Source organism: Accipiter gentilis, chromosome 13 (assembly GCF_929443795.1).
Source record: "Accipiter gentilis chromosome 13, bAccGen1.1, whole genome shotgun sequence".
NCBI classification, from domain to species: domain Eukaryota; kingdom Metazoa; phylum Chordata; class Aves; order Accipitriformes; family Accipitridae; genus Astur; species Astur gentilis.
In genome coordinates this window covers 6,604,309-6,617,020 of record NC_064892.1, presented here as the reverse complement: position 1 = coordinate 6,617,020, position 12,712 = coordinate 6,604,309, and the positions used below count along the sequence as shown (strand labels likewise).

Genomic DNA, 12,712 nt, shown 5'->3' with positions numbered 1-12,712 from the left:
GAAACTGTTTGTTATCCCATGCAATGAGAAGACTGCTGCATATAAAACATTTAACATTCTAAACCCAATCTCTTTAAGTGAAGACACTCACCACCTTCTCTCTAAAGACCAGAATGACAGATTATATAGATAAAATAAGTGCACTGAAGAAGAGATAAATGAGATAGTGTAAAGTTTATTTAAAGCTTTAAATGTTCATATTAAAAAGGAGAGAGAGGGGGAAAAAAAAACCCCAACACTGAGCCAATGCCCCCAGCATCTAACACTTACTGTCCTCTGGACATGTCCTACAAAGGATAGGGCAGGAACAGTATTCCTGTATGAGAAATTACTTATGACATCTTAGAAACAGATGTAGGAACTTTGCCTGAAAATTTAGACTGAACTGTATCTATTTTGGGTTGTGAACATTCAAACTGATGAACACTGGAACCACACCACACACACTGAGAAATGAATACATGCAGGGACAAAGGAACATGTATTCCCGATGAAGGGAAACTTACCACAAAGCACAGGGTTTTTTTCTTGCCTACGCACGAATTTGCAATATTCTGCATTGCATCATTTGCATATTAAAGACAATAACTTCATTGGAAAAAACCAGGTTTACCACACACACAGAGAAATCTCATCACATCTGATAAAAAGAAAACTGAGGAAGAGTTAGGCCATCTATCTACCATCCATTATACCTTGTAATTGCCAACTATAATGTCCATGTGCTAAATCTTCACCTTCTCAAGTTTTCCACGCGCCTTCAGGTTATTCTGCACTCTGTGCCCCAACACTAACACAAGCTAGCGAAGATTTATACTTGAAAGAGGGCAGGCCACATGCAGAGGACAGTGTAAAGGGATTGAGAGAGATGGAAGAGTGGCATTCCCAGACACAGAAAGCAGAGGATAAATTCAGGTACAGACTGGATGAAAACTGACAAGGACCATGCCGGTGGACAGAAAACCCACAAACTTATGAGGAGTTTAACTTTAAACTTCCTTTGAGTTTACAAATGTCATAAATGTGGCACAAGTAGCACACGGTAAAAGCTTAAGTTCGAGCAGTATTATGACCTTTATATTCTTTAACTGGCCAATGAGGAAGGATGAGGGGATGCTACAACTAGAAGACAAACGAGCAGGTCAGTAGTCATTTGTGAGTCTTCTACAGCAGTGAAAAGTCCAATGCAAAACCAAACCCACCTCCTCAGTATACAACACACTTCTACTCTGAACCAAACAGTTGAGAATGAAGACTTTGACTTTCTCCTGTATACCAGTCCACTTGCTTCGCATGCTGGCTCTGTGAATACAACTTCCTACCCGGTATTAGGTGAGTAACAGCTAAAGCAAATCTCAGCTTCTCCAGACATTTCAGAAGTCTCCTCATTCCACAACCTCTCGTTAGGGACCACCACAACTAAATACTCTGCTCAAGTCAAAATCAAACGCTATGGAAACAAAAGATGCAAATGAGAATCACCTAGGAAAATGTTCAACAGGAGCCCAAATGTAAATGAACATTAAAACAAACCTCCATGAACGTGCAGTTTCTAGTTTCAAGCTACCTACCTAAAGATTGGTATTGCCACAAGCAATAATTAATGTCCTTACATACAACTATTGTAATTACAGTACTATCGTCCAGTAACTAATTTAAAAAAAAAAAAATAAAGTTCTTCATATGCTATTTTAAAATACATTGTAAAGCTCTCTTAAGACTGGTAGCTGTCAACATATACAGCTTGTCATAATGCTGCCTCCTCCAACTATAACATTATCTTGCATAAAATGACATCAGAAATCAAAACCTGAAGGAGGTCCTGCATATGTATTCCCCTGAATACATAACGAAAAGCCTCTGACAAAGTAGCTACTGATTCTGACAGAAAAAATAACACCTGAGGAAGAAAGGGTGGAAGCAAGCAAGTAATGTTGTCTTGTACTATTCACAAATAGCTCAGTAATTAACTCTATCAAGTCTGTAGTTTTTAAACTGAACAGCACATTAAAGTTGAGCTTGATTCAATACCTCCGCTTCCCTAACTGTTGATTTCTATCCTTTGTTTTTTTTATTCTGTATTGCCAGAACAGGCAGATTCACATAAAACATCCATTCTTTTCTACACTAAAATTTTAATTTTGGATCAAGAAGTGCCTTTTGTTTCCAAACACTCTCCAAGATCACCACAGGCACAAACTAATCTTCACTTGTTGCATAATCTGCAAGATGCTGGCAATCTGAGGAGGGAAAAAAACCCCCAAAAAACGACTAATTAATTCACCCAGATGCTGCAGTGCAGATTACCTAGGATCATCTGGGAGAAAGATTTCTGTACAGTATAAAGCAGAACAGTGCTCATGAAATGAGTTTGCACTGTGATAGTATTCCTTTTATTTTAATTTACAGCCATTCAGATTTAAAAAAAAAAAAAAAACAAAACACAAAACAAAACAGAAAAACCCAACACACCAAAGTGGGCTGGTTTTTCTTCAAACACCAGAGTGGTCTAACTGTGTCTGTGTGTCTGTTAAGAGACAGCAATAAAAGGTTATGGCACAGGAAAGAGCCCAGAAGAGCCAAAAGCCTGATGTGTAGGGCTTTCACCTGGGATGGGGGAGCCATGTGTTCAAGGCCCACATTAAATCAGAGAGGGGAAGACCTGGGCTGCCTTCCCCACGTTCCACATATGTGCTCTCACCACCTGGCTATTCATTATCACTGCCCTGCACCTTCCCAAAACAATTTTTTTGGGAAATGCTTCTGGCTTGTTCCAAGGTGGAATGAAAGTGGGGTTTGGTAAGTTTTTCTGCCTTTCTCAAAAAACCCCTCATTTCCCACCCAGAACAAGCACCCATGAAGAGCAAGAGAGGAGGTCCTATCCATATGGTGCCTCCAATCCCCCCTATCCACAGCAGTCACAGCAGCATCCAGCAATTTTTAAGCGGATTAAAAATAGCAAAAAAAAAAAATTTAAAATAGTTAATATCAACCCCCCAAAATCCCTCCCATCCTTCGTATTATCTTCAAAAGCTTATTTGCAGCTGCACCACCTCAGCTAGGCCCTCTTTTTAAGCCCCTTGCAGTTTTTTCATCAATATTATTGCAGTCTCTCCCTCTGTTTTCAAGTGTATCCAACATTTCCTTCCTTCTTGCCAGAAATCTCATCAAAATGGTCTGCCATCTATGCAAGACTAAAACGTAACTGTGTTTTTACTTTACCGCTACACTCACAGGAACGATATGTCTCTGAACAGCTTCTGTTCAGTCTTCTAAAGCCAATACTTTTAATTAGGTTTCTCTGTCTTGGTCGACTCCTCCATGCCTCCTTTTTGCTCAGCTGAGGTGGGGCGAGAGCAGCTCTCTCTCTAGTTGCTTTAGCAAATGAAAAAACTAGACTTTGCAGTATCTGGGCAGGTCAGCATATGGTCAGAAATGAGTTTCGCAGCAGGCCATTTTCCCCACCAGGGGATCTTAATGTGAAGAAGATAGAAAATCTCTGTGAAGGGACGTGAAATCTTGTGCCAGGAAAGCAGGAGACTGTACTTGGAAGTGGTTGTCAGTACAAGCTTCACGCTATTTCCCTATCAAATAATGTCTCGTCCCCTCCTACAAACAGGTTTTCCGTAAACCTTTTAATTTTATCTCCCATATTAAGCGTAAATAGGGTGAGCACTGACTCGGTGAACTGAAAATGTAATGGGCTTGTCTCATCAGTTTACGGCCAAGTTTCATTCAATTATTATTGCAAGAAAAACAGAATAGCATTGAATTGAGTTATGCTAATAGATAATAAATGTAAACATAACTCCAGAGTACTATTTACTAACTTTAAAGACTACTCCTATAGCAATCAACTTTATAAGGTTCCTGACAGAATCATAATGGTGATAAAATACATAGAAGCGTAAGACTACTTAAACTTTTAACAAAAGCCATGATAATACTAAGAGTAAATGAGCAACTCCCACAAATGTCATTTAATAATCACACCCTGATAAGGTTTAAAGTACATATCACCATTGTTACATGAAAAAACATTAAAGTTGTGGTTTGTGTGTTGTTTTTTTTTTTAAACACATGTAGCAACCTAACAGGTTTTCATTACCACACCTACTTCAGTGACGAGCTGTTCCACTCAAACACCCAAACATAATATTTACAACATTGTGCGGTTGTTAAGGATCTTGATGATTGATGGAACCTATTGTGTTGCCATCTTAATAACAACAAATGCAAGTGATTACCAACATGGAAGAGAGAATCTGTGTTTTTATTTCACAACAAAAGACTGTCCTATAGGGACTTCTTTTCAACATAAACTAACAAACCTGCACACACGTGAATGTGCTTTAGCGCTTGGCACAGAGAGTCAAAAACAAAGCCTCTGCTGCTTTAAGGACAACATATTTTTTTGTATTAGCTTAAGAGAACATGAAAGCTGTCAAAAGAGCTGGTATAGTTTTTCACAATCCCGCAGAATTCATCTTGACCACATGGAAATATCTGAAAACTGCATCAGAAAGATAGCATAGATCTTGTTTCCGAAAAAAAGAAAGCAATTGAGTCATTGAGTCAAACAGGAATACAATACATTTTCTGGCATCGCTACTGAATATTTATATCAGTGATGAATGAGACTACGAACGAAATATTTTAACATGAAGCTTTGCCTTGTTAACTGCATGATATGCCAAAACACCACCTACTGTAAATCACAGGGTTTAAGACCAGTATTTCTTGTTTGAACATGCTACTTGTTCAGCAGAATCACTTGTGTGAACAAGCATACACTAATGTACGCTAACTAGAGCAGTTTCACTATCCAACTGATAGAGTATAATTTAACAACCTCATTATCAGCATTGTAATTTTCAGACTGCTGAAATATCATATTTGTTGCAAATATTATATAGTTTAAACATTCTAACATTTGACGCTTCTGTCAGATAAAATGCAGATAGGTATTTGTGCATTGATGAACATGCTTTTAATCCTATAAAGAAACTTTCTCTGTCAAATTATAGGTGTTTCAACACTTGATTTATGAACACCATAATTAAAATCCTTATGCCTTAAAGAAAAACAAACTCTTCATTATAACAACAGCCGCCTTTCACATTTTTATCTTTTTAATATTTGGAGCTTGCTTTTATGTGCTGCTATTAGCTATCAGTTCAGCATGTCATTTCTGGCTGCCAAAACAGGATAGTATTTCTCTTTATAACCTGGTCAAATCTCAAAGTCTAGGTAAGCACCCAAAGAGATCAATTTTATTTAATGGTTCCACAAGCATTTGGGGGGGGGGGGGGGGGGGGGGAAGGAGGGGGGTAGGAATCTGCTAATTTAACAGCTAGAGGACAACCATCACACAATTTAGTGTGATTCTATTTCTAGAAAGGCCAGAAATGCTGTAAGGTCTGCCAAAATATTTCTCCTCTTTCTATGAACTGTCAGAACCAAGAATTTAGAGAGATACAATTCAGAACTTAAAAAAAAAAGAAAAGAAAAGAAAAAAGAGCTAGATTTTCATATGTATTCTGTAGTGGTTCAGGTTCAATATGAATTTTAGATAGATCTCTGGAGGGGGAAAAGAGTCTTATTTTATCTGAACAAATTCATGCATATCATTTATTCATCTTATAGCACCCATCAGCACAACAGCAGCAAGTTTCAGTTTCCTAAACTCAATGCAATTTAAAATTACACACAATCTCCACTAAAACTACCAGTACTGGAGTGATGCAGATATACATTAGCATCCCTTCTCTAAAGAAATCTCTGTCCCCAAATCCCAGAAAGGAACAATTCATTTACAAGCTAACCAAGTAATCTTGAATCAAATCCTGAGGCTTGTCAAAACTAGGATCTCCTAAACTATCAATAAGAAACTAATATCAAAAAGAGGGAACTCCCAATTCAAGTAATTGGTGCTGAAGTCCTGGTCCCTTTTACCCAGCTTCCTATGAAATTTGTTTTGAAATGTTACAAACATCTTGAAAAAGAAATTAAAAGGAATAACAGCTAAAGGAGGTCTCCTTGACGGGACTAACGCATCAGACTCTACAGGGTTATCCGACTTTTGGCCACTTCCTACAAAGCCAACAAAGTTCATGAACTCAGCATCACATGAAGCTGAAAAGCTTACTGTGTAGAAGACGAAGAGAAAATATTATACTTGCAGATAATGAGGACAACTGAACAGAACCACATTACTATTGCTCAGTGGAGAGGTTGAAAATTCACTCCTCAAATTGCATGTCTAAAAACATAACAGATAAATTTTGTTATCCTTCTGACAAGCTGTTTTAACGCTAAACTGGGATAAAACAGATCATGCTGCCCTCTTGTGCTAGATGTACACAGAAACCAACCCTTTTATTCCTGCAAGTGACACACGAAGAGGAATATATAAAGCATTCACTATGAAGTAGAAAAAGCCCACGTTTTCCTCCTTACAGATACCCTGACATGCATGCAATTCGCTTACTGGGAGATGGATAGAAGAGCAAAGAAAGTTTCAAGAGAGTCAAATTCGACACTCCAAAAAATAACCAAGTTCTGTCAACAAACACAGACAAGTCAGATGTGATAAAGCCCCAAATACAACCACTTAATCTTTAACTTCCCATCAAGCTTTCACTATAGCTATTTAAGAGATGCTGTATAGATATCTGCTGATAAATTTGAATTTCAGTCATAAATACCTTATCATTCTTTCTGAATGCTGGATAACACAATAAGGTTTAGTCACTTAGGATCATCAGCTCAATAGTGTTAAGTGCTTAAGAAAGAGACAGTCATTTATTACTAAGGTTCTTCCAATACAAAACATACTTAAAGCAGTAATGTCTAACTATTTTTAGATCTATGCCAAATTACAGAGAGGCAAAATCTGTGTACATACAAATACTTTGGGGTGGGAAGGGAGAAAGGAGAGGGGTCCTCGTATTCCTCTTCTGTCCCTGCTATGTAATCCAGGTTCCAAAAATACATTTACATTCTTGTATCATCTAGGTAAGATGCTCGTTACTATTCCCTTTACAACCTTCCCCTCCCTATATACTGCTAATGCAATCTGTAAAGAGCGATCTTGGGCTCATGCCTAAACTGATTCACAAAGCATAATTTTTTTAGAAATAAGTCATCTCATTTATTCACCATGACTGATTGGATCTACGCTGTTGGGAGCTGACAGACATGTCATGATTCACCACGTATTTCTATTTCCTAATGTCGACTCCCTGATGCTGCTCATTAGTCTGTTTCCCCAATAAGAACTATCGAGAGCTTGGGATATCTATTTATTTAAGTTTCCTTCCTTGACTTTGGAACATGGATCACCATGTGTTCAAAATACTGACTGTGGCATTTTTTAATTACTGATTATTTTTTGATAAATAAACCAGCAAAAGTCAGTTCAGCAATTGCTTCTGCTAAGGTCTTAGCGACCTCACACAAATACCAAGAACATGCTGGACACTTAAATGACAGATCTGACACTGCAATATCAGCTTTACTAATATGGGATATGATATCTGATAGTTTGGCTTGGCTATTACAATCACAACCCTAGAAAAAGGAGCCTTTAATAATTTCCATTTCTTTTTAGTGTGTCTTTCACAGTAAGGCATACTAAAAAAAAGAAAGAAAAAAAGAAAAAATAGGAAAGACTTCTACTTAAACAAATCTCACCCCAATGCAAAAAAATAGCATCTGAAGTTCTAAAAGATAAATACACAGTAAATCACACACATAAATCAGACAATGAAACAGAGATGTTAAAACCAGAATTTCAGAACTGCAGCGTGTAGCAGTTCTGAACAAGAGCATCTTCTCACATGTCATCTTTTCCCTTTTCTTTTTTCCTTTTTCAAGGGATGTATAGATCAGAAAAGCAGTACCTTTGCATGCTACCATGACCAAAAGAAAGATGAAGGGAAAGAAACATATGCATACTGAAGTTAATCTTCTTTTATAAAATATCTGCTGATAAATAGAAACACACATCCGTAAGTCACGACAGTGTGTGAATACCAGCAATAGGCAGGTTTTATGAATGTCACTTTTACAAAGCACTACTAATTTGAGCTTCACAGTATGTTACAAAGCAACTGTTATTTATTACTCTACATTGTCCCTGATATTTCCTCTGTAGTTCTTAGTTTGTTATGATGAGCAAGCTTTACAGGCATTCTTACAAGATGATTATGTATTCCCTCAAAAATACAGTTACTGCACATGCTGCACACACACACACCAAGAGAGAGAGAGAGAGAGAGAGGAGGAAAATCCCTGCCTATCTGACAACAAACCCCATCAGCACTACGATTTTTTTCTGATGTATCTGCTCTCACTAGCCCTCCACCAACCTGTGTCCTGAGCTTATGGCTTCACTTCTAATTCCTTCCACTAACCTGCGTCCTGAGCTTATGGCTTCACTTCTAATTGTTTGCATTGGCCTTGAATTCACACTACCACAGACTCACAGTACAAGCAGACCAAATAACATTGCCTTAAACTTCTGCAGTTGTAGGGGTTTTTTTCTAAGGGAGAAATAACACGTTTCATTCATTATATTATGGACATAAACCTTTTCTCCACAGAAGTTTTTTTCTTCCTGAAAATAATACTAATTTCTCTGAAACAATAAAGCCATTCCTATATATATATCCTTACAATCATGAAATGGCTTCTGGAACTACGAGAACAAGCCTATGTTCCTTTTCTTCAAGGGAGCGAAGACCATCAGATTTCTGTTTCTCATGTAAGGCTGGCTAGTAAATCAGTGCCACCACACTTCCGCACTCTCTTCACTCTGCTCCAGCTTCTCTCTTGTTTCTTTTGAAGAACATAAGGATCTGGATTACCGTTTTAAATTGCATGCTTTAAGCTTTTGTGCATTCTGGAAGGATAGTAAGCTACACAGTTTCTCAAAACTGTGAATTACCATACATGCTTAAAATTATTTTTTAAAAGGGCAAATAATTGTTGCGGTTAAGCTTTCAAAGTGCACGCACGAAATGCGTACATATACATTCAGCATATGGAAGAAACCCCTGTGTAACTGAATCAGAACAGCAGTGCAACTAGCAGGTCAATGTACACCACCAAAGCCACGTGTAATTCATTTTTCTGTAGAATGCATTTGAAGAGAGTAAGATCAACCTTCAATAAGCAGCCAACATTCTGACTTTTAAATTTAAAGACCACACTGTTAAATTTAAAGGTTTTAAGTCAAAGCAGCAAAAAAAACCCCACAAATGTGCAAAAATACTGTAAAATCATAACTGCCCAGAAATAGTATATTTAGCATAATCAATGAGGTACATTAAATGTTAAGGGGATTTTTACTATTAAACTTACCTATAGGATTTCTGTCAAAAAACAAGACCGGAGCTTTCAAAATGGATTGAAACATTTTGTTGTGCAACGTCTGACCAGAATTAACAAGAACTTGAAACACCAAAAGACTTCTTACTATGCCAAACAGTATTGTAGCCACCGTTAAACCTGAAATTAAAAAAACACAGACAAAGCATGCATACAGATATGGATCTTTCACAAGGAAAAGAATTTAAAAATAAAACTGAACTAAAACCAAATTTTGTTGACCTCTGTATATAGCAAGAATCCAAGCTTAGAGATTCAGACTGAGCACAGAACACAGACACCTCATATTTGTCACCAGCTTCAGTTACTATCATATCACCAATTTAAACAATTGCTCTTTTTTGGTTTGAAATATTGGTACTTTATAGAAATGTAGGAAATGTCTGTTAACCCATGAAATAAATCTGTATTAAAACCTTCTGCATAACAGCTCTGCTAAGAAATTCATTTCACAGTGCCGTGTATAATTGTGGCTTGCAGAGGTCACTGTGAAGATTCAACATTTGCCAGCAGGTATTAACCAAGTAATATATACACGGCTATTTAGAGACAACCTTGAGTTATTCTCAATCAGCCCAAACACTCATGCCACTCTTCCCCTCGTAAACCACATCAAATCACTGAAATTATGTGTATTTCTTTAACATAGTATAAGATGCATCCCTTATGCCATGTGAAATAGAGCCCTTCTAGGGAATTGGTCTGCAGACTGTTTGTCTTTCTCCTGGGCACATCTCCACATACAAGACAGGGGTGCTACAGGGCAAAAGATGGAAACAAAGAATGATGAAATTGCTGCTGCTCTATTTGCTGTGTGTAATCTTTAATGTGGCTGCCCAAATTCCCAGTCGATGAAGGCAAACAGTGAAGGTGTTAACCTTACATTTGGCAGTGCTTCCAGATTCCAGGTGATCTGCTCTAGAAACTAAGCATAGCCACCACAAGCCCAGATGCTCAGGCCTTGAGGACACCCTTAAGTTAGACCCTAACAATCAACATAAAACATTGCCTATTCTAAGGACAGGTTAAAACTGGATGCAATTCAGGTAGAGCTGTAGTAACAGTGGGAAAGAGTGAGGTTTTAAATTATAGGATGTGGTTAAGTCAACCAGTTATTCCATCCTGCTTACTACTGTATCCTCCAAGGATGCAAGAAAAGGTATCAGTATTTCATTTGTCTGCCTGCAGTTTATTGCCCATGTTCTGTGTGGTGCTCTTTTTAAGAAAAAAGCACGTGGTTGGGATGAGAGCTTGTTTGCCTTGTCACGACTGCTGTACTCCAGGCCAGGTAAAAGAAAACTTTTCCAAGAGTAACTGCACGCACCCAAACAGGAAAGCTGGGTCATGCAAAAAGGGAGCCGAAGAGATACTAAGCAGGCGGCTGTGGCAGAGCCCATGCCTAACAGCAGTCCGTGGGAGCGATGGGAGCAGAGGGAGCACGTCCTGGGAACCCCACATTTCTGTACAACTTCACTCAGGTTGGAAGCCACTGGAAGCTGCTTGCATGACCCTCACCAAACAAATCACCTGAAAAGACTCAATGGCTGGGGACAAGGGGGAGGAATGAGACTTACTTTCAAGTCCTTCATCTGGTCTGTCTCAAGCTTACCACGTCAGTATGAGAGAGCCAAAGCCTTTGCATGCTCACTTTATAGAAAAGGTGTGGAACTGGAACCTCAGTTCTGGCCAATGATGCTTCCCATAAACAGAAATTTTATTCTTCTAAATTTTTGTCTCATAGAAACGACAAGGACTAGGAAGGAACTACCATGGTGATTTTTTTCTTTTTCCAAACATTGAGAATCAGAAATAAAAATACTCAGTTATTTTATACAGTTTCAGATGTTATAGAAAAAGGTAAGGTAGATTATGTGCTTCATATGAAGTGTACTATCTTTTTATAACTTTCTCAACTTGACTTACAATTTTGTGTAGGTAACTCAATGCTGTCTGTTCAGCTATTGCAAATATCTCACTAAGCCATCCGAACATTTCAATATAAAGGTAACTTTTGCTGTTCTGCTATCTAGAACAACATTTGCCTTAAAGGATAAAATTTTCCATAATGTGGTTTAGGTTATATGGTCAGAGAAAGCCAAGTTTGCCACACTTAATCATACTGTGCAGTCCATTGGAACGGCTCATGAAATAAGACATTACACAGAGAAAATAAGAGCCAAGTTTATCTGGCTCCTAAACTGTTGCTTCCCAGGCCAAGCACAATGTTTTCTGTCAAGCACTTTGATCACGTGGATTCCCGAAAAAAAAAAAACAAACAAAAAATCCTCCACCCAGCCTCTCACCCAAGAGACATGTTTCTGAAAACATTCAATGCATATTCTTCTGGTATTCCACCTGTTTTCTCAGACCTATCATTTACATCTCCATCAAGAAATTACCATGCCATACAAAACTGTACATCACTAGGAGTGCTAAATAGCAGAGTCTGAGAGCTTATTTCTACACATGCTTTTTCTATGCCAATTTTTACTACATTTCAGAGCAGTATTTCAAGATGTTTGGATGCCTGAACACAAGGATCAATGCCCTTTTCTGGATATTCAGAAGCATATGACTACCTATTGAAATGTTTTTTAACATCCTGCTTTGCATACCCATCTAGGATGCTTTTTAAAAACTGGTTCTTTTGCTATGGCACCTCAGAAGGAATGAAGCCATGCCAAGTTTTAGAACAGCGCAGAATGAAGATCCATTTCTAATCCCTCTTGCCCATCCATATAATGACTGAAGATTTAGCTCAATGACCTATTAGTAGAGACAATAACCACAATCTTACAGTGACTGACTTTTTGAATCCTCAATTCCTAATTTTTTTCCAAAATCCAAGCAAAGCAAATTAAGAGTCTGCATTCAACCTGTTTCTTTCGTTAGATTTTATTTTATTTATCCCAATTAATTTAGTCAGGAGGCAAGACTGAGGCTCCTAATCTGTTAAGACGTTACTCAGTTACTGCTTGAAATCACAGTTCCCCACATTGCCATTGCTTCACACCTCTCAAAACTGTTTATTGTAGTAGCTCAGATAATAAATAGTTCTTTAGACAGACACACATGCATGTGTAATTACCTGCGTAAATTCCCAAATAAAAGTTAAGGTCTAGATGTTCAGTCTCATTTGTTCCATTATCTCCATTTGTTGTGACGTTCAACTTTTCTTGATGATTTGCCCTGTGGAAATGCATACAGAAGATAACGATCATTAAATCACATTCTGCAAATATTCATGAGTATGTTTAACTGTTTCTAGATTCAACTCTGTTGAAATCTTTAGTTCAAAAGATCCCATGAACTGATGTTG

General features: G+C 37.8%; 1 protein-coding gene across 7 annotated transcripts in view; it reads right to left on the bottom strand.

The window, feature by feature from the left end:
• The window catches only part of ABCC4 (ATP binding cassette subfamily C member 4), a 152,447-nt gene that overhangs the window by 85,692 nt on the left and 54,043 nt on the right, over positions 1-12,712 (bottom strand). For all 7 annotated transcript variants that reach the window (XM_049815799.1, XM_049815800.1, XM_049815803.1 and 4 more), the window contains exons 18-19: positions 12,482-12,582; positions 9,367-9,513 (exon numbers count right to left, since the gene is read on the bottom strand). In XM_049815799.1, the coding sequence (XP_049671756.1) occupies positions 9,367-9,513; positions 12,482-12,582 (248 nt within the window). The remainder of the gene's footprint in view (positions 1-9,366; positions 9,514-12,481; positions 12,583-12,712) is intronic.